The sequence below is a fragment of the Manis pentadactyla genome, chromosome 4 (assembly GCF_030020395.1).
Source record: "Manis pentadactyla isolate mManPen7 chromosome 4, mManPen7.hap1, whole genome shotgun sequence".
NCBI lineage: Eukaryota > Metazoa > Chordata > Mammalia > Pholidota > Manidae > Manis > Manis pentadactyla.
Genome location: NC_080022.1, coordinates 135012405 through 135031762, shown reverse-complemented (window position 1 = coordinate 135031762; position 19358 = coordinate 135012405). Strand labels below are relative to the sequence as shown.

The window sequence follows — 19358 nt, the reverse complement described above, 5'->3', positions numbered from 1 at the left end:
CGTTATTGCAAAGCTTCTAGCCTGGAAAACAAGAGGCATTCATCATTCTACCAGCTTTAAGTGAGGAAGGGCAGAGGCACACATGTTGCCAATGGCACTTTCTATCTTTTCACTCAATCCTTTAGGAACCTGTATTTTAGATGAACACCTTTAATTTCGGACTACAACCTAAGGATTTCAGTTTTGGTCTGTGCTCACGCAGCACCAGCGCATAAAACAAGACGGCAAAGGGCGGCCCTCGGGTATTCCAAAAAACCTGAGGCTCCTCAGTATCACGGACAGTTTGAAGCAGTGGTCTAGGTGCTACTGGAAAATTACAGCAGTCCCTCTATTGTATTCTAAACAAGATTATCCAATGGCAACATTTAACTTTTATACAAAAAACTTAAAAACCTCAGCATTTCATCTAGGTCTTCTTTTCAATGAGCCATATTGTACACCAAATGCTATCTGCTTTAAAGAAAAAAAAAATTACAATTTCATCAGTCTTGATTTCAGAAAATCATCAGAATCTCAACTATTAAAGAAGTGATGCTCAAAGAAAAAAAAACAACTCTAAACAGTATTGACATTAGCAGAATCAAGCTTTGAGAAAGGAGTGGACTGCCTCAGACAGCAAACGTCACCCGAACTTCCCTGAAATTAGGTAGGTATCCCAAAACAGCACAAGTAATACAAAAGCTCTTCATTTTAAGTTTTTATTGGAAGCTGCATGTATGATTACTTCATTCCTGCATTTTCTCAAGTGTTTCTTCTTTATATTTGCCCTTTTCCTTTCCTACTTGTCGAGATTTGGCTTTACGTTCAAGGATCTTTTTGCGGTCTTTGTCCAGTTTTAGCCTAGTGATAACCACCTACAGAAAAATAAGAAAAAATACGTTTAAGCTTTAAAATATTACCAATGCAGAACACAGGGAAAAGACATGACAATCCCACTTCTCAAACCTGGGGTAGCAAAAGTGACTAACATGAAATGATTATTTCACTCAAAAATGCCATGAATGATTCTTTGGCCTCCAAATCAAACCTGGCTTAGTTAGTAGCATGCTTCTGGCAGAGAAATGGCAACATGCTGTCTGTGGGTCTCCTCATTTCCTCTTCTATGAGGAGAGTTTAGAATCTTAAGGTTACAAATTAAATGTAGCCTCCACACATGCTTTAACCTGCAAAACCACAAGTATGGACCTCATTTCCACATATCTAATCGTTAAAGACATCCAGATTACAATAGATTTTAGTCTTACGATAGAAGGTTAAAGAGGGCACTGAACCAGGTCTGGAAATACAGCATGGTGACCGAAAGAAAATCGTTGCCACGATGAGCTTATATTCTTGTGTGGGAGATAGAAAACAAGTAAGTGAATAAATGTCAGACTTTGACACAGAGAAAAAAACAGGGCAATAGGGGAGGCTGAGGAATGCTGGAGAAAAGGGGTTGAATCATAAAGGGTGATTAGGCAAGGCCTTACTGCTAAGGCTACATTTAACAGACACCCAAAACCTGCAGTACATTATGCTCAATGAAGTAAGTCATAAAGCCAAGTACTATATGGTACCACTTACATGTGAAATTTTAAGAAGTTGAACTTGTAAAAACAGAATAAAATGATGGTTACCAAGGGGTGGGGGGACAGCACAGATGTTTAAGGGTACAAATTTACTAGTAAGCCCTAGAGAGATAATGCAGTGTAGTGAATACACAAAATACCATATTATAACTCCTTAAGAGACTAGAATTACTCTTAGTTACTAAAAAGGATAATTACGTAGTGATAGAGGTGCTAATTCTAACAATTATATCACATTATGTATCAAATTTATGCTGTACACCTTAAATTTATACAATGTTATGTCAAATACATCTTAATAATAAGAAACAACAGAAAACCCCACCTGAAGGAAAACAGTAAAAATGAAGATTCATCTGAGTAAGTAGAACAAGTTCAAAGGTCCAGGCAGAAGAATTAAGTTTTATAGGCATGTCTTTCTCAAACCTCAGTGTCTAAGAACCAACTGGAGGGTTTGTTAATAGACCCCTGGGTCCCAACCTCAGGGTTTAGTACACCTGGGAACAAATCAGGGATTCTACCAAGGTGCCAGGTGATGCTAACCAGCAGACACACTAAGTAGTTTTGTTGCAGGAACAGCAAGGAAGCCAGCAAGCTAGAACATGGATAGTGGAATAAGAGGATGTCTACAGGTGGCTGGTGAGGGGTTATCAGCTAGTCTGATAGGCCAGTGATGGCCAGACTGGATTCTGGACTTAATATGACAGCAGTCAACAGGTCTTACTGACTGATATGGGGTATGTACCAGGAAATGACATTTGTGGCCTAAGCACTTGAGAGGATAAAAGCTGCCATATGCTGTGATGGTGGCAAACTGTGAGAGGTTTTAAGAACAAAACCCAGGAATTTGAACACATCAAGTTTGAGATATTGATTAGAAACCCAAGTTGAAATGCCCAACATGCAAATGGATGTTGGTTTTGGGCTGGAGCCATCCACCTCTGCATAGCTCAAGTCCTAAGATTGGAGTGAAAGATGAAGCTGACTTAAGAGGGAGATCAACTGTCTCTTATGCTGCCCTAAATTCAAAAAGATTACTGGACTGATGACCTTGACAAGAGCTAATCTACCAGTGGGGGCAAAACTGAGTGGCACAAGTTCAAGAATGGTAAAGTCCTTGCTCCTAGGATATTCGTAGAGGTAATTAGAGGTGAAGTGTCAAGATGCTAGTAATCCACTGGGGGGCAGGGAAGAGAAGAAAATGCGGCAGAGTATTAATAGTGAGTTCTAGGTGACAGATACGCAGGAATTTTATTGTATTAGTCTTTAGACTTTTCTCTAGTTTGAAAATCAGATTTATGGTGCCAACATATTTAACAACTCAATATTTGAATAGTCACCATGTGCATGTATTATCTTTATATTAAATACATTTTTTAATTGGAAGAAATTTGATACACCAAAAGGTGAATTCACATTAATGTCCTAGGCAGACACCTGCTACTATGGGAATCAGACCAGATTTTCTATCTTGGCTTAGATGTTATCACTATCCATGAGATCTAAGACTCTGAACTTCAGTTTTTTCCCCCATAAATGGCTTTACACTTACTCTGCAGGGTTGTAAAGCTGCCATACTGCTTACTCAATTTTCATACACAAAAGCAAACAGGGTTATCAGCTCCATTTAATCTAAAAACTATCCTGTTTCCTAGATTTAAAAATCTGTTTATTGTTAGATTGACTGATCAGCTTATAATACCTTTTGAGGAAAAGGTAATACATTAAAAGTGTATACAGAATAACCATTACAGACAACCTGACTTCATAAAAATTTTAAGACTGGTTTCTAGCACCTCTAAAATCAGGGACTATTTCTATGAGATTGCTTTGCAAATAAGCAATCACATTTCCCAATAGCTGCCGTAATTTCCTTCTTCCCTCTCAAGCATTCTCACAAACACCTACCTTGCTGGGGTGAATGCCCACATGAACAGTTGTACCATTTGCCTTTTCCCGCTGTACTCGTTCAATGTAGATGACATATTTCTTCCTGTAAACCTGGACTACTTTGCCAATTTGCTGACCTTTATAGTGTCCTCGCACAACCTAAATGCAAATTCAAAGGTAACAGAAATATGCTTTATAATACATTCTTATAAATCAGCAAAACTATGAAACATGTAAAAATTATCCACTCTAACAGATCTCTAAGACGTTTCAGTTTTGAAAGACTTGTTGAATGGAAATGTGCTAATAATTCTCCCTGAGTCTAATTAACTTGCCCCATATAAATCTACAGCAATGGACAGTGCATCCAAACAACAGATGACCCACTAGTAGTGGTGGGCTTGTTAAATTAAAAAACAAGCCCATCTTGGCTTTTTGTAGCAAGGTGATAAGGAATCTGCTACTCCATCTCAAAGGAGAAACAGTTCACAAGTATTTAATTTACAACTCATTAAAGTGTCCAACCCACTGCCAAATAATGGGCAGCAGCAAGTACTTAAGGCAACAAAACAATTCTTTCCCAAGTGCTTCAAAACAGATGCTTCTTTCCAACTGCAGACTTTCTAGTATTAAGGTACCTTGAAAACAGAGAAGGCTGCTCCTCAAATCTATCAGCAATTTTAGCACCAGTACAACAGCACTCAACGGCTATTCTCAACCCACACCACTATTTGGGAACTGGTTTCATTTTACTTTAGTGGGTGTTAACCTCATAAAACAATACTGGTGACATGCAAGTCGCTTTAGAGACCATCAGAATTCTTCCATCAATAGCTGTAGGTTACAGCTAAGGCATACAAGATTTTCACTTAAGTAGGTTTGACAAATCATTTACTGGTAAACTTAAAAACAATCATATGAAACTCTATTTGGATTTTGATTCACAGAATTGTTTACTGGTCCTCAAATGCCTCTTCAATGACCAAACACACCAAGAAAAAGGTAATCGCTACGTAATGTTCTGGTTCCAAACCATCTGTTTAATTAAGACTGCATGTGATGCTTGGGACCACTGCTTTTCACCTTGCAAAGAACTGAAAAGCAGCATACTTTCTCATCCGATTTTTATAGTCCCTGGCTAAACTCCCTTGCAATGCCCTTTGGGGAGCAATGTCTCAGACACACCATCCTCAGAAGGAACACAAGCCCTCTCTTGTGCCCAAAAGTGCTGTGTATGTGTCAAGAGGAACTGAACACAGTACATACCTGCACTTCATCATCCTTTCGGATTGGCATGGATCGAACATTGTACTTCTGTCTCAGTTCTTTGGAAAGAGGGGAAGACATAATCTTCCTGCGAATGTGGGAAGGTGCATTGAAATGCCTTTTACGGTTCTTGCTCCGGTCAGAAGTCACAAAAGGATTGAACTTCATTTCTGGCTAAATAAAAGGTTAAAAGAAGTAAACACTTAAATGAACCAAAATCTCATTCCGTTTCCAAACAAGTAACAGCAACACTTTAATCTTCAGTGTTTAGAAGGGCACACAGGATCTATCATGTTCTCTAACTCCATCAGAAACTGCTTCCCCTGAAGAGCCTACCAACTGACGCTTGAAATTTAAGAAATGTTGCTTTACCGGGATGTTTCCTGTATTTGTTTATGTGATAAAGGATGTTGCATTAGCAACACACTTGTTACTGAAATTTTTGTTTACTCTCCAAACTCCTGAGATGCTGGGTAAAGACAACAGGACTTCTCTCTGCTAAATGAGGGCAAAGAAGGCCGACAACTCCTCAAACGTTAACACGTTTTAGAAAAACCAACCAACGTTAATCTTCTACGGACTTGGGTGTGAACACACTTGGTCTGCTACAAAATCAGGCCCTCCACTCCGAACCTGGAAAATGCTACAGATCTCGGGCCCAAAATGCCTTCCAATGGACGAGCGCGGTGTAAAGTTCTTCGGCTTTACTAGGAAGTTGTTTCTAAACTTTTCTTTAAAAAACCACACTGCCCAGTCTTGAATTCATCTCCACAGGACCCCTCCCCTCCATGTCCCGATGCCGAGTTCCCAAACGCCTTTCCTCCTCCCTTCACCAACCCGGCGGCCCTTGAGCTAGGGCGAAACCGGATAGAGACCATCCTAGTCCTTCTCCCTGGCAGCTACTCGGCCGCCGGGAGAGTATCAGGCCTCTCGGGCCCTGAACAACCGTGTCCATTAACGGATGACTGCAGATTACATGCACTTTCCAAGGAAATCCTTACCCGCTAGCGTTTCAGCAATGGCCGCAAAAGGTAAGAGACCCACGCACCACTTCCGGTTCAGTAAGTTTACGCGAGATATCGCAAGAACAATGTGTCTTGGAGCGGAAGAGGCGCTGAGTTTGAGCAAGAGGTGGAAACTGGGGAAGAAATTGGTAACTAGTGTCCCCTCGCGGCTAGGAGGGGAACTGCGAGGCCCTGCAAGTCCCTCCCATGGGTGATCTGGGTTCCGCAGCTGCGTTCGCTGGGAAGGGTGGTTCCTAGGCGAGGGGCGGGGGCTATTCAGGGTCCGACTATCCCAGTGGATGACGAGGAAACGAGAGACCCCAGGGGACCGCCGTCCCTTCACTCTTGGCAGGCGGGCGGGGGACACCCCATTAGCTGGGAAAGGTCAGGTCCTACTTTTGGCCGCCAGGTGACGCTGAGACTGCGGGCGGCCGGTCACCTCGGTTATCTTGACGCCACCACGCCCGCTCCTGCCGTTGGCGTGGGCGTGTCGAGTGCGGTCTTTTAATGAGCTGCAGCCTGGCGCTTGCTGCTGCTCCGCACCGCTGCGGGAGTGCCTGTGCGGTGGGGCCCGCCCGAGATTCGGCTCCGGCCGGCGAGGGGCCTTCCGAGGACTGGGACCACGGATCCACACCACACCCCCGCGGAAGTAGGTTTGAACCTGCATTTTTAATGAGCTCCCAGGTCATGCCGAGGGTGCTCGTCCCAGACCATGCTTTGAAGGAGCCCGGCGTGAGGAGGCCTTTCCATGCAGGGAACTGTGCCCCTTTCTGAATTTTACTGCCTGTTCTCATTCAGTTCAGGATCTGATGGAAGCAGAGCAAGGGGGTGCGCTCCCCTGCAAATAGATTCTGAGGCAGGCTGCAGTGCGGGGATCGGTTTCTGTTGAATGCATAATACAGAAAGAAGACACATATTGCTTAATAATATATAAAACATACCTTGTTAAGTACTAGAGACACTCCTCTCTACATTATTCCTATAATCCGCTAAATAGCCTTGTGATTTTATTGTCCCCATTTTACAGATGGGGAAGATGGGGGATATTGAGCCACAGAGAAGTGAGAGAAACTTGTGCAAGATTATTAAGAACCCTTAGGTTTATAGATGGATCCATGCAGGCTGGCTCGGTAACTGTATACGATCCCAATTGTAGGATCCTTTGGGTCAGGTTAAAGAGTGAGAAACCATATCCCTGAGGGGCCAGAGTAGAATCAGTAAAGAACATGTGTTTTCATTATTTAAAAATGGTGTGTTTTAAATATGCTGGGAGGAAATAGCCCCAGATTTTGTTTGTAATTCAAAAATTCTGTGAGTTATTTCTCTGCTGCAGTTTTTCAACAAGTGTTTATGGACCATCTTTCCCAAGCCAGCCTTGAACTGGACACTAGAGCTACAAAATGACGTTAGTCAGTTTCTCCCTGCAGGATGTTCACTGTCTAAGAGGAGAGAGAATGAAAACCCACCACAGGACGCCATGGCAGTGCTCTGCCGAGAGGCTGCCTCTGTGCTTTGGGAACAGAAGAGAGCTCTGAGACCACCATTGACTGAATTTTGAAGAATGTTACGGTTAGCTGCATGAGGCAGTGGGAATAGCTTGAAGGAGAGTGTGGAGGTATGAAGCATCAGGACACATTGTTACCAAGAGCCTGGTCCTTGTGGCTGGAGTGAGAAGCATCAGGGAAAAGCCCCTGGGGCCCTGGGCACCCAGCTGAATTTGATTTTGATACTGGAAGCCAGAGAGAGCCAGTGAAGGCTCCTACCTTCCTACTTCATCTTCCTTTCAGGTCTTCATTCTCACTTTTTCTCTTTTTGTCCTTAGCAGTTTCCTTGACTTGCTTTTCCTGAAGTCTTCCCATCCTGTTCCTGTCTTTGCACAAAGGGTCTCTCTGTTTCCTCAGCTGCCCCATCATTCTCTATGGTCACTCTTCCCTCTTGGGCCTCCCTAGCTCTCTCTCCATCCATCCAGCACTGCATCATTGAAATTATACCTTCAGTCCAGTATTTGGAGAGCACAGTCACTTTATACAGCATCACAGGTACAACTGACTGTAGCCTAGTTACAGAGTCTGTGTATCTTCCTAAGTGTCTTGGCTCCACCCTTGGTGGTCCTCTGTCCACCTCGCCTGGCTGCCCTTTCTTTTTTCCTTACATTCCTCTTACATGATTTGAAAAGGTCGTTTAAACTGACTCATCTTTGTGAAGTCCCAAGACATACCAGAGCAACTATTATCCAGATTCCACACCTAGGTCCTTCGCGCTAAACTTTTTCTAGACACCAAACCATCCTGTTTGTCCATTCATTCCTTCGCCCATGCACTCTTGAAGTATTTATCCAGCTCTTACTCTTACCAAATTCTGTGACAGATACCAAGATTTATAAGATCTATCCTGCCCTAGAGAAGCACTTTGTCCAGAAGGAGGAGTTGGACTTGTCAACAAGTTGGCATAATAAAGTGTGTCCAGGAAGGTTGTGGGATGCAGTCAGTTCTAACTGAGGTAAGGGGCAGGGCAGTCTTCACAGGTAACCTTTGAACTGTTTCTGGAAAGCTCTGTAGTTTTCCAGGGGCTGGGGGTAGGGGGTGTTCTAGGCAGAGGGAGCCTGCCAAGCAAAAGCCCAGAGGCCTGCCCCAGCACTGCTTATTGCAACTGCAAATTGTTTGTTAAGAATTAGTTATGAATTTCACTCCTAGGAATTTACCCTAAGAATGCAGCAGCCTAGTTGGAAAAAGACATATGCACCCCTATGTTTATCGCAGCACTGTTTACAATAGCCAAGAAAAGGAAGCAACCTAAGTGTCCATCAGTAGATGAATGGATAAAGAAGATGTGGTACATATACACAATGGAATATTATTCAGCCGTAAGAAGAAAACAAATCCTACCATTTGCAACAACATGGGTGGAGCTAGAGGGTATTATGCTCAGTGAAATAAGCCAGGCGGAGAAAGACAAGTATCAAATGATTTCACTCATCTGTGGAGTATAAGAACAAAGAAAAAAATGAAGGAGCAGAACAGCAGCAGACTCACAGAACCCAAGAATGGACTAAGTTACCAGAGGGAAAGGGACTGGGGAGGATGGGAAGAAAGGCAGGGATAAGGTTGGGGGGGAAGAAAAGGGGCATTATGATTAGCATGTATGTATAATGTGGGGGGGGAGGGCTGTGCAACACAGAGAAGACAAGTAGTGATTCTACAGCATCTTACTATGCTGATGGATAGTGACTCTAATGGAGTTTGTGGGGGGGACTTGGTGATGGGGGGAGTCTAGTAAACAATGTTCCTCATGTAATTGTAGATTAATGATACCCAAAAAAAAAAAGAATTAGTTATGGTGTCCATTTGTACTAGGTAAGAGGACGATGAAGAAAAATGAGGAATTGTGAGTATGGGGCAAGATTATTTTGTGCTAAAAAAGGATGTTGAGACTGATAAAGAAGTCAAAGGGAGAAGTGAAGAGAGCGGCAGAGCTGTCTGAGCCATCACAGGCTTCATTGAAGGGACAGGTCATGAGACTGGTTCTGAGGGGCACCGAGGTCTCTAAGGTATGTGCCCAGGCTCCTGGCAACTCTGGCCCAGAGCTCACCAGCAGTGTTTGGATCTTTAAGCTTGCCTGTTAGGCCTAGACTGGGCAGGTATATATCAGAGTTAAAGGGATGGGAGGTGGTAAATTGTGTGTGTGTGTGTGTGTGTGTGTGTGTGTGTGTGTGTGTGTGTGTGTGTGTGTGTGTGTGTGTGTGTGATGGGAGGTGGTAAATTGTGTGTGTGTGTGTGTGTGTGTGTGTGTGTGTGTGTGTGTGTGTGATGGGAGGTGGTAAATTGTGTGTGTGTAAGGGGGAATTCCTCTGTACAAGGGGAGAAAGAGGAGAGCAATAGTTTACGTTTAACCCTAATTGTGTGTGTGTGTGTGTGTAAGGGGGATTTCCTCTGTACAAGGGGAGAAAGAGGAGAGCAATAGTTTACGTTTAACCCTATGCACCTGTCTGTCTATCTACCTGTCAATTTGTCTGTCTAACTAATGGTATCTTCCTGTAGTGCCCTGATCCAGGGTGGTTGCTTAAAGCAAAAGGTTTTATTCAAGGAAGGAAAGGAAGGGTAGAGAGGAATTGAAACAAGCACTTTAAATGATGGGGCCTGAAGAAATCCACAGGAACTCAGAAACACTGAGTGTATTAAACTTTTTACCTTCCTTCCTGGGGTGCCTGTGAAGCATAAGTAGTCATACCTCTAACCAGACAAACCGGCCCCACTGAGCCAGTAGCTGACAGTCTTGAACCACAGGACAAGCAGTCTGGCCTCTCTCAAATATTCCTAGGGCTGACTCCTCACCAGGCCACACGTGTGTATACTGAAGATGTCTTTAGCTTCTAATACATTTTTCAATTTAATCTTTGAGTAAATAGTACCTTTACTTGCTTCAAAAATCAAAAAGTCTCTAAGGGAAAGGGAAAATCACCCCCCATCATTTTCTCATTCCCTTCCACAGTTAATCACTGTAATTGGTTTTTGTGTACCTTCCCAATTTCTATATGTATAAATAAGCAATAGGAGTGTAAATTCTTATCCCCCCACTTTCTGCATAAATACTAGTATCCAATACCCAGTGTTGCACAGCTTGCTTGTTCCCATCTGCCATTGTATCTCGAAGACTTCCTATGGGGGTTCAGAGATTCCATCTTTGTTCTTTTTACAGTTGCACGCTAGTCCCTGGTCCTTAAGTTATACAACCAGCCCCCTGTTGATGGGCATGTTGGGTTTGCTCCAGTCCTTTGTTGTTATAAACATTGCTGCAATGACATAACATTGTACCTATGTCACTTCCCATATATGCAAGTATCTCTATGAGATATATTTCTTGAACAGGAATTTCTTGGTCAAATTGGAAGTATTGCTAGATAACATCAGATTTCCTTCCACAGGGGTGTTACCAGTGGGCATTTCCACCACCTCACCTGTTTCTCCTCAACTTTGGCAGCAGGGTGGGATTTGAAACTTTCAGGGTTTGGCCAGCGAATTGGTGCAAAATAGTTAACCAGCAGAATTTTAATTTGCATTTCTTTCACTAATGTGGCTGAGCAAACACTTTTAAGATCCATTTGCATTTGTATTTTTGAACTGTCTTTGTCATCTAAAGTAAATTATCCTGAAAGTAAGTCCAAGCTCAGAGCTTCCCACATGCATTTGCAATGTCTCTGGAATCTTTGAGAAAATATATACCTTTATTTAAAAAATAGCTTTTGACATTCTCTGAAAATAAAAGAAGTGCCATCTACAAGTCTCCACCGAACGATATGAAAACACTTCAGGTGTTGTGAAATTAACTTTTGCCAGATACAAAAGAATCTGAAAAGACTAAAGTCAGGTCCCCAGAGATTCATGACACTGTTTAAAGCAGCCTGGCTGAGGTTAAAACAGACTCATCAGTCTGTAAACTTGATCTTGTATTCCTATAAAAAATATTTTCCCACCAATCAATCCATCTGTATCCCCCCTAAGTAGCACCTATGCTTCTCTGGTCTTTCAAAGAAGCCTGTAAGTGCCTTAAACCAGCCCTTCCTGTGTCCCAAATATCCCCTGTAGTGTGGGTCCCTTTCCCAGGCATTTGGGAACCAGATAAGAGGCAGAGCGCTATTTCTTTCCCCACAGCTAGCAAATTTTGTTGTGAGAGATGTAGTCTGTGGATGGCTTAGCTGTTGGCACACCTGGGATGGGGGCAACTACCTGTTGGAGGGAATAGCTAGAGGTTTTTGTTTTTATTCTTAATTTAAGATTATGGCCCACTGACGTAGGGCCTTAATAAACAGAAAATAATTGCTCCTGAATGACTTGCACCTCAGGCAAGACCCAGTTTGGGGTGTTTCTAGTGGTCCTCATCAAGGACCCCCAGCCCAGTTGGGGGTGGAGTCCTGGGTAAAGAGGCCTTGGCCAGCGGCCGACAGCACCTGGGTTTCAGCATTTGTTGAGACAGTAGTGTCTCTGACAGGCACAGCTGTTTTCTTCCCCACCCTTCCTCACCCAGCCCAGCCTGGAAATCCACCTCGGGAACTGGCCCAGCTAGTGTGGCCTCTAATGAGTGGTTGGATCATGAGGAGGAGGACTTGGGCTGGGAGGGAGGCAGGAGCCCCCAGGGGTTAATTTGCCCACATAGTTCTCAGCTGACTCAAGTCTCAGCCATCAGACTTCTGCACTCCCTGCCTTCCAGTCCGTCCTTTAGAACCCTGGGACTCAAAATTTGGACTTGAGCTTGGGAGGTTTGTGGAGCCTGGCTCTGTGAGCCGTTCTTCTGGCCTTGGCCTCTATCAGTAACCCGTTTCCTGACATGGCCTCAGCTTCCCAGGAAGACCCTTTTCTGTTACTTCCCCCTGAAATCCTGGGCCACAGCCTCTGAGATCAGCTTCTTCCTCAGGGAAAACCTTCCACGCTGGTGATTTGGGTGTGGAAGGCACACACTCGCCAGCTGTTGGGAAACAGGTGCTCTTGGCCGCTGTACCACCCCCCTCCTGTTTTCCTTAGAGCAAGCTAGAGAATCCTGGGTGGGAATTCTGACCCCGAGGAGCTCTGCCATTGAGCCCCCATGCAGCAGCACTTCGGCAGAATGTCCCCCACCTGGCCTCGGGTAGAGCACCTGCACGTAAGGACTACATTGTCAGGCAGGAGTGACCTCCCATCTTCTCACCTTGCTCAGTTCTAGCCTAGAGGAGGGGAAAGCAAGTGCTGAAGATACCTGAGGGCCACAACTATCGTGCTCGAGGAGGGGCCTTCATCCCATTTTCCACCCTGGCCTGGAACCTGGAATTTCCTTTTCAGCGCAGACCTCAGCAGCTCAGCTCAGCTCTAGCCTCAGTGATCACAGCCCCCCGGCCTCCCTATTGTGCCCGAGCCCCTGCTGGGAGTGAGGAGCCAGAGACATAGAGACGCCACCGTACTTCCAGGCAGCGCCGTCCTCATGCCCTCTCTGCTCCAGGCCTCCCCCAGGCCCACTGGCTGCTCAGGGCTTGGTAGGCCTGGGTCTGTACCAGGGCCCCGCCCCTCCCAGGCCATGGCCAGCCCGGCTGTGTGGAGCAGGGCAGCTCCCAGAGCTGCTCTCAGGTCGGGCTTGCTCAGCAGCCCCTCCAGGTGCCACCATCATGCCTGCTTCCTCACCAGCAGCACCCAGGGCAGGACAGCGGCTACCACGGCCACCACGGCGATGAGGGTGATGAGCAGCAGTCCCCGTGAGCGGCAGCAGAACGACAGGGTGGAGCTGGGCGCTGGGGAAGCCTCGGAGAGCTCCACCAGGCTGCGCTGTGGCAGGACGCTGTCCTGCTCCCCCAGGGGCATCCCGTGGCGGCTGATGACGAAGATCTGTGGCTCCCGGGGCAGGCTGGGCAGCAGGTCCAAGGGCAGCTGGGCACTCTGACTTGGGGATGATCTCCAGACGGGCTGGGAGATGGCCAGGGGATTCGTGTGGCCCAGGGTGTCTGGTGGTGGCACAGAGGGCAGGCCCGCAGGCACGGTCAGGGTCTGGGAGCTCCTGTCCAGCATGGAGGACCAGCGGGTGGTTTTCTTGCTAAGGAAGGTGACGTAGCGGCAGACGGGGCAGACGATGGTCCTCTGGACCTGCCCGTCCACGCAGGTGGAGAGCAGGTACTTGACCAGGCAGTCATGGCAGAACGCGTGGCCACAGCTCAGCGTCCGGCTGGCGCCCTCCAGGTCCCGGAACTTCTCGTAGCACACGGGGCACTCGCTGCCCGAGCTGTCCTTGCTCTCCCCTTCCGACATGGCCACTCTGGGAAGGCAGGGCCTTAGCTGTGGGAGGGAAGGGCTGTGAGCCTCAGTGCCTTTTCCCTTCTCCCTAACTGCCTCCTACACTGCTGCTTCCACTGCAGCCTCCTTCCCTTTCTCCGTGCCCTCTGCCTCCACTTTATTTCCTCCTACCCTTTGCTCTTCTGTTGCTCCTCAGCGACCTACTTGAATTAAACCAAGAACTGAGAACCAGAGCCTGAGACCCTTAGGGGGAGATGAGGGTGTGCTTCTGGGAGAGGGATAACAAGAGGTTTCAGCCATGTGGGACCAGGAAGGACGTGCATGGAGTGATGGAGGTGTAGCCTCCTTGATAGCTCACCTCTACCACGACATGCACACACCGTGAGGTCACCACCTCACTACTTCCTGGTTCAATGCCAGAAGCGAAGGCAGGAGGACCCAGTTCAAGGGAAGCAGGTGGGTAAGCACATGCTCCCAGCCTCAGTCCAGGCTACAGTGCAGGCCTGTACCCAGCGTAGCCATTATCCAGAAAAGTGTCTGCTCCTCAATGTCCCACTTGGGTTGGCTGATCCATTGGATTGTACCCAGCCACTGGCCTGCATTCCTCTATGCTAAGTGTGGCTGTAAAGCAATGACTCTGACTATAAAGCTCAGAACTTACACATCCAAATGCCTGCTGGCCCTCCGCGTAGTTAGGGCAGGGAGCTGTAGGTTCATTCCTCCACCTTTCACAGCTCAGCCATTCTTCAAATTCTTCTTACAGGGCTGCCTAAGCCAGCAAAAAACCTTCTGATTAACCTTGGTGAAAGCAGATTTTCATCCTCCCAGGATATGTCTGATATTTTGGAAATGTCCAAAAGCCACTGGGAGCCAAGCCTGGTAAGAAAGTATATGAGTGAACAGGTGGCACAATACTGTTTTAAATCAAAGATATGGAGTCAGCATCAAGTAATAAAGTTTTAAACATTATCTGAAGCAAAGGAGAGGCCTCTGAAGTTCTCAGCAATGGCAGAATGGTGGGATCAAGGACATGGCTTTCCAAGGTGATGACTTGGAAGGCAAACACCTGCTTGGGTATGTGCAAGGTCCAAGTGTCCTCATTTAAAAGTCCCTGTATGAGACTGTGTAGCCTAAACTGAGCCTAGAATAACCTCTTTAGAAGGAACTGTGATCACCTGTTACTGACATGTTAGTCCATCAATGACATAGACAAAATATCCCTGGACACTGACAAATGGATGGGGTGGCAGCCCACAGACCTGAAATAGGATATGAGAACAGAATTGGTTAATGGGAAGGACAGAGTATATCAAATTGTACATCTTTTGAAATCACACCCCTCCCTTGGCTTGGTTCCAGATCTACTTTGCCAACTTGAAAATGTCCCATAACTAAGAAAGAGCAAAAATATGTAGTGGTAGGGGTAGGGGACCCGGGACCCTAGACACAGCACAAACCTTTTCAGGGGTTGTCAAGCTTTGGCCTCTGAGGTGCTCAGTGTGGCCTCCAGGCAAGGGCAGAGGGGGCCATGGGGAGTGGGGAGAGTTTCAAGTGCTCAGATTCTAGAGCTGGGTTCAAATTCTTTATATACCCTTCACTATCTTTATAAGCCCAGGCAGTTGTTTAATTTACCTGAGCCTCAGTCTCCCATCTGTAAATAGGGTTAATAATAGTACTACCTTCTCGTTGTTCAACATAGTATTGAGTGAAGCGTCTGGCACCCAGTAATTGCTCAATAAATGGTAGGTGTCATCATTAAGGCAGGCCAAGTCCTCGCCCCTCCTAGCTCTGTCTCCCCCACTTCCCTCTCCTCCCTAGATGTTCCCTATTATGTAGATGACTAAAAAGTCACACCTCTGTGACAGGGCAGCTCTGCTCAGAATAACTGAACAAGATTAACAGTGGATTGGGTAAGTGATGGGCAATAAATATAAATGAAGACTGATTCCAGGGTTTCTCAGTTATTTTGTTTCATAACACACTTGCAAATGTCTAAAACTGGGGCTATTCTCAAGATAATCATGATTTTTTAAGCCAGCCAACTGCTAACATGGTCCCCCTGTATTTCGTAAATCCCCACGGCATATGGTGGCAATTCCATCCATCCATCCGTCTGTCTATCCATCCATCCAAGTCATCTATCCAATTATTCCAACAGTGTTTATTGAGCTCCTGCTGGGTGCTAGGTACTGAGCTAGGCGCTGGAGATAAGCAGTGATCAAGAAAGTCCTTCATGAAGCTTTACAGCCAAGTGAACATTAATAAATTTCCTTGAAAAAGATTTCTTGTAAAGGAGGAATGATGATTAATAACTTGTCGGCTGGGGAACTGAGAAGTAAGTGTCAAGACAGGCAAGAGAATTAGAGCAGATTTGAGGTCATTTAGCTAAATCTGGTTTTATAGATGAGCAGATTCCGGTCCAGAGAGGGGCAAGTGACTTATCTGAGGTCTCCTGGGAAGGAATCAGATGGCAGGGAGAGAAAGAGAAGTCTCCATAGATGACATGGAGAACATTATTATAATCAGTTGATAGGTGGGGTGAATTGATATTAGCTAAGTCGAGAAGCACAGGGGAGGTGGGGAGAAGAGCCTCCATTTTGCTTCTGAGTTTGAGGAAAAGTAAAGGGACTCAGGGAGCGCAAAAGATATCCCAGGTTCCCCCCTTGGTCCCTCCGGGCGATCCTTTCTCCTTATCGTGCCTCAGGAGAGGCATGTCCTTCATGCCTGGACAGTGTCCCCCTCCTTCCCTGCCTTCTCACCTCTCCTCTATCTTTCCCTGACCCCTCCCTCCTTGTGTCCCTCCCTTTCTCTCAATTCCATTTCATTCTCCATCTTTGTGCTCCTCTTATGTGCTCGACTCTGTCTTGGCTGCTGGGGCCTGGGAGAGGGCTGCAGAAGAAATGCAAGGAACACGTTCTGTTTGGCACAAACTAAATAACAGTGCGAGATGTCATATGCCAAAAGGCATCGCTATCGGTGCTTTAGGGAATGGCAGGGAGAGGAGGGCTGGAAAGTCTTCCTGGGTGAGGTGGGACCAGTGTTGCTAATAATAAATAATTATAACAGCGACAATTTATTGAACACTAATTATGCACTTAGCAGTTTGCATCCCTTTCTCATTTAACCCTGACACCAACTCTGGGAGGTAGGTATTATCTCCATTTTACAGATGAGGGAAGTGAGGCTCAGGGTTTAAGTGAAGTAACTTGTTCAGTCACACTGCTAGTACAGGGCAGACCAAGATTCAAGCCCAGTTAACCTGGCAATGTAGCCCAGGCTGTGCACCACGGCCTTAAGCGACGGTTTGGGTGTATGTACCTCCGTGGAGGGCAATCCAGACCTCGATCAAAGGAGTAGATGAAGAATTGAGAGCAAGGTGGTGGAGTGGGTGGTCCCAGCCCTCCTACCTCTACAGAAACACCATTTCTTTATCTGGGTGAAAATACCACCCGAGAGCTCCAGAATCCAGTGGTATACATTAAATATGTACCGCTTTTCGTGTGTCAACCATACCTCAGTAACGTGGTTTAATAAACAAATGGAATAGTTGAAGAGGCATGGTCAGCAGAGTGACTACCCAAACTCCCTCCGCAGAGTGGCTCGACACGGCTGGAGCCGTCTGTGAGGCGGGCGTGGACAAGGCTAGCCCGAAGGGAGATGGCCTCATGAAGTCTCAGTGCCCGGCTTCGCCCCCCGCAGAAGCCCATGGTGGGGACTGCTTGGGTGGGGGTCTCGCCAGCCAGGAGAACAGCCCAGGTGACCACCCGCCTCCCCACCTTGGGACAGGGCTTCCCTCCTGGATTCCCAATTCAAGACCCTGACCGCTTCCCCCGCCCTCGACACCACTCCCACACGCACTTCCACCGCCCGCGTCGCTCTTCTCACTCCAAACCTTGCCACCGTCTGACTGGCTCCTGCTCCTTCCCCGCTCCCGGCTGGCCCCCAGACTCACTTTGGCTGGGACCAGGGAGAGCAGCGTGCACCTCTCCAGCCAGGGCTTCCTCGGAGCAGTTCTGAGCCACCCAGAGGTGCTGGTCAGGCAACACGTCCTCTCGCTGCTGTCATAGTGACAGCCGCCGCTGAGGCATTTCCTAATGACCGAGCAGGTGGTGAGGACAGTGCCAGGAAGTGAATGTCGCCCAACCCGTTTGAGGCCAGGAGGCTCTTGGTGTTGCCCAGGGGTTTGGCAGCTGCTGGAATCAGGTGATCTTGATGAGGGTGCTAGGAAAGGAACCACCAGAGGTGGGTGCTCGGGACAGGCAAAGGGTCTCACTATGGAGACAGTGACCCCAGGACCCCTCTGACCAAGGCTCCGCAGAGATGGGTCTGCCCATCACAACAATAAAATCATGCTCACACTCCCTCCTCCCTTCTGGACCCATTTCACTGATCCTCCCCCAACCCCTGCTCCCCTGCTATGTACAGGGTGATGGGTCAGATCAGTCTCAGGAAGGCTGTGACATCCAAAGTCACCTACAAATATTTGGGTGATGTGCCTATATGATTTGTCATTCATTGAGCACCCAAAGGCGCTCAGAGCCCCACAAGACCAAGCACCACTGGGATAAAGAAGGAGGCAGAGTGAAACCAATGAGTTAGAGCACATGCCTGCATGGAAAGAAGTCCCTGATATGTGAAATAGAAGTAAATTTCAGAACACTGTATGATTCTATTTATAGAAATGATTATATAATTTTTATAGAGAAAAATCTGGAAGAAGACACATTAAACTTGATAGTAGTCTGTGGAGGGATGGTCTAATTTAATCCTGTGATATTTGAATTTCCACCCTGAGTGTTCCTTTGATGATCAGGAGCAAAGATCAAGAGCAAAGGATACGAAACCGTTTGGGGGAGTCCCTCCCAGTCCTCTCAGGACTGGAGGCCAAGTCATCAAGAAATTGTTGGGGTTTTTTCTGAAAAAATGAGGTTCCTGGATTCAAGACACAGCCAAACATGAGTGTGACCCCACAGGGCAACTCAGGATGGCCCGGCCCCTCCCCTCCGCAGCCAACAGGGCCTGGCTCCATGGCTGCCTTAAGGCTGGTGGGGGAGGACAGTCAGGGCAGAGCACCCTGCCACTTCACCCAGGGACAAGTAGATTGCTGAGCACCAACTGTCACGACAGTCACTCATGTTCTTTCCCAAGGAGCTGAATGTGAGGGGTTCCAGGCAGTCCCAGATTTAGCAAACAGAAACGCAGACTGCCCAGGTAAGTTTGTATTTCAGATAAACAACAAATATTTTTTTAATGTAAGTATGCTCATGACGTTGGACCTACTTATAACTAAACAATTATTCATTGTTTATTTAAAACTCAAATTTCACTGGACATTACATATTTAATTTTTCAACTCTAGTCCCAGAGGGCTCCCCGAGTTTCTCTCCTTCCATCAGCACCTCCAGGGGCCCCTTCAACTGTGTGGCTCATGACTCTGCCTAGAGTCTCCTGGAGGTTCCAAAAAAGAGCCCCAGATACTCAGCATCAATGCCTGTGTGTCTTCCCAGGAGGAGACTGAGCCAGGCTGGGCTGTCCTTAAGCTCAGACTAATGTGTTGTGATCATGGGATAACAGGAAGTTTGTGAGCGCTCCAAATCTTTTCTACTGCCCCCGTCCACCATGAAGCATGACTTTGGAGATTAGTCTTTTGAATATACACATATTTATTATCAGAGTCTATCATGGTTTTGCCTTCCAAATAAGAATTCCACTTTTAAAATTATATGTATGTATATATGTATACATGTGTGTGTGTGTGTGTATACACAGACACACACAATTTACTTAAATATATCAGTCAGGAAAACCTTAGATTGACTTTATCAGGTTGGTTCTAGCTGTCTAGCAAGGTCCTGAAGGAGTGGGATGTAGGACCAAGTTTA

General features: G+C 46.4%; 2 protein-coding genes across 9 annotated transcripts; both read right to left on the bottom strand.

The window, feature by feature from the left end:
* Nucleotides 1-684: 684 nt before the first annotated feature.
* On the bottom strand, nucleotides 685-5950 carry RPL26 (ribosomal protein L26). Its single transcript, XM_036895891.2, has 4 exons — nucleotides 5726-5950; nucleotides 4725-4898; nucleotides 3477-3617; nucleotides 685-854 (listed from the first exon to the last, which is right to left on the bottom strand). The coding sequence occupies exons 2-4, from the start codon at nucleotides 4890-4892 to the stop codon at nucleotides 726-728; spliced, it is 438 nt and encodes a 145-aa protein (XP_036751786.1). The 5' UTR covers nucleotides 4893-4898; nucleotides 5726-5950; the 3' UTR covers nucleotides 685-725.
* A 4978-nt stretch (nucleotides 5951-10928) lies between these two features.
* On the bottom strand, nucleotides 10929-17613 carry RNF222 (ring finger protein 222). 8 transcript variants are annotated; one of them, XM_057500891.1, is made up of 3 exons: nucleotides 17335-17613; nucleotides 14138-14352; nucleotides 10929-13518 (listed from the first exon to the last, which is right to left on the bottom strand). In XM_057500891.1, the coding sequence occupies exon 3, from the start codon at nucleotides 13489-13491 to the stop codon at nucleotides 12856-12858; it is 636 nt and encodes a 211-aa protein (XP_057356874.1). In that variant the 5' UTR covers nucleotides 13492-13518; nucleotides 14138-14352; nucleotides 17335-17613; the 3' UTR covers nucleotides 10929-12855. The 8 variants fall into 8 exon arrangements, with proteins under 8 accessions (XP_057356874.1, XP_036752038.2, XP_036752041.2 ...); XM_036896143.2 differs by having other exon boundaries at nucleotides 17429-17613; XM_036896146.2 differs by having other exon boundaries at nucleotides 14138-14245; nucleotides 17429-17613.
* Between the last annotated feature and the right edge of the window lie 1745 nt (nucleotides 17614-19358).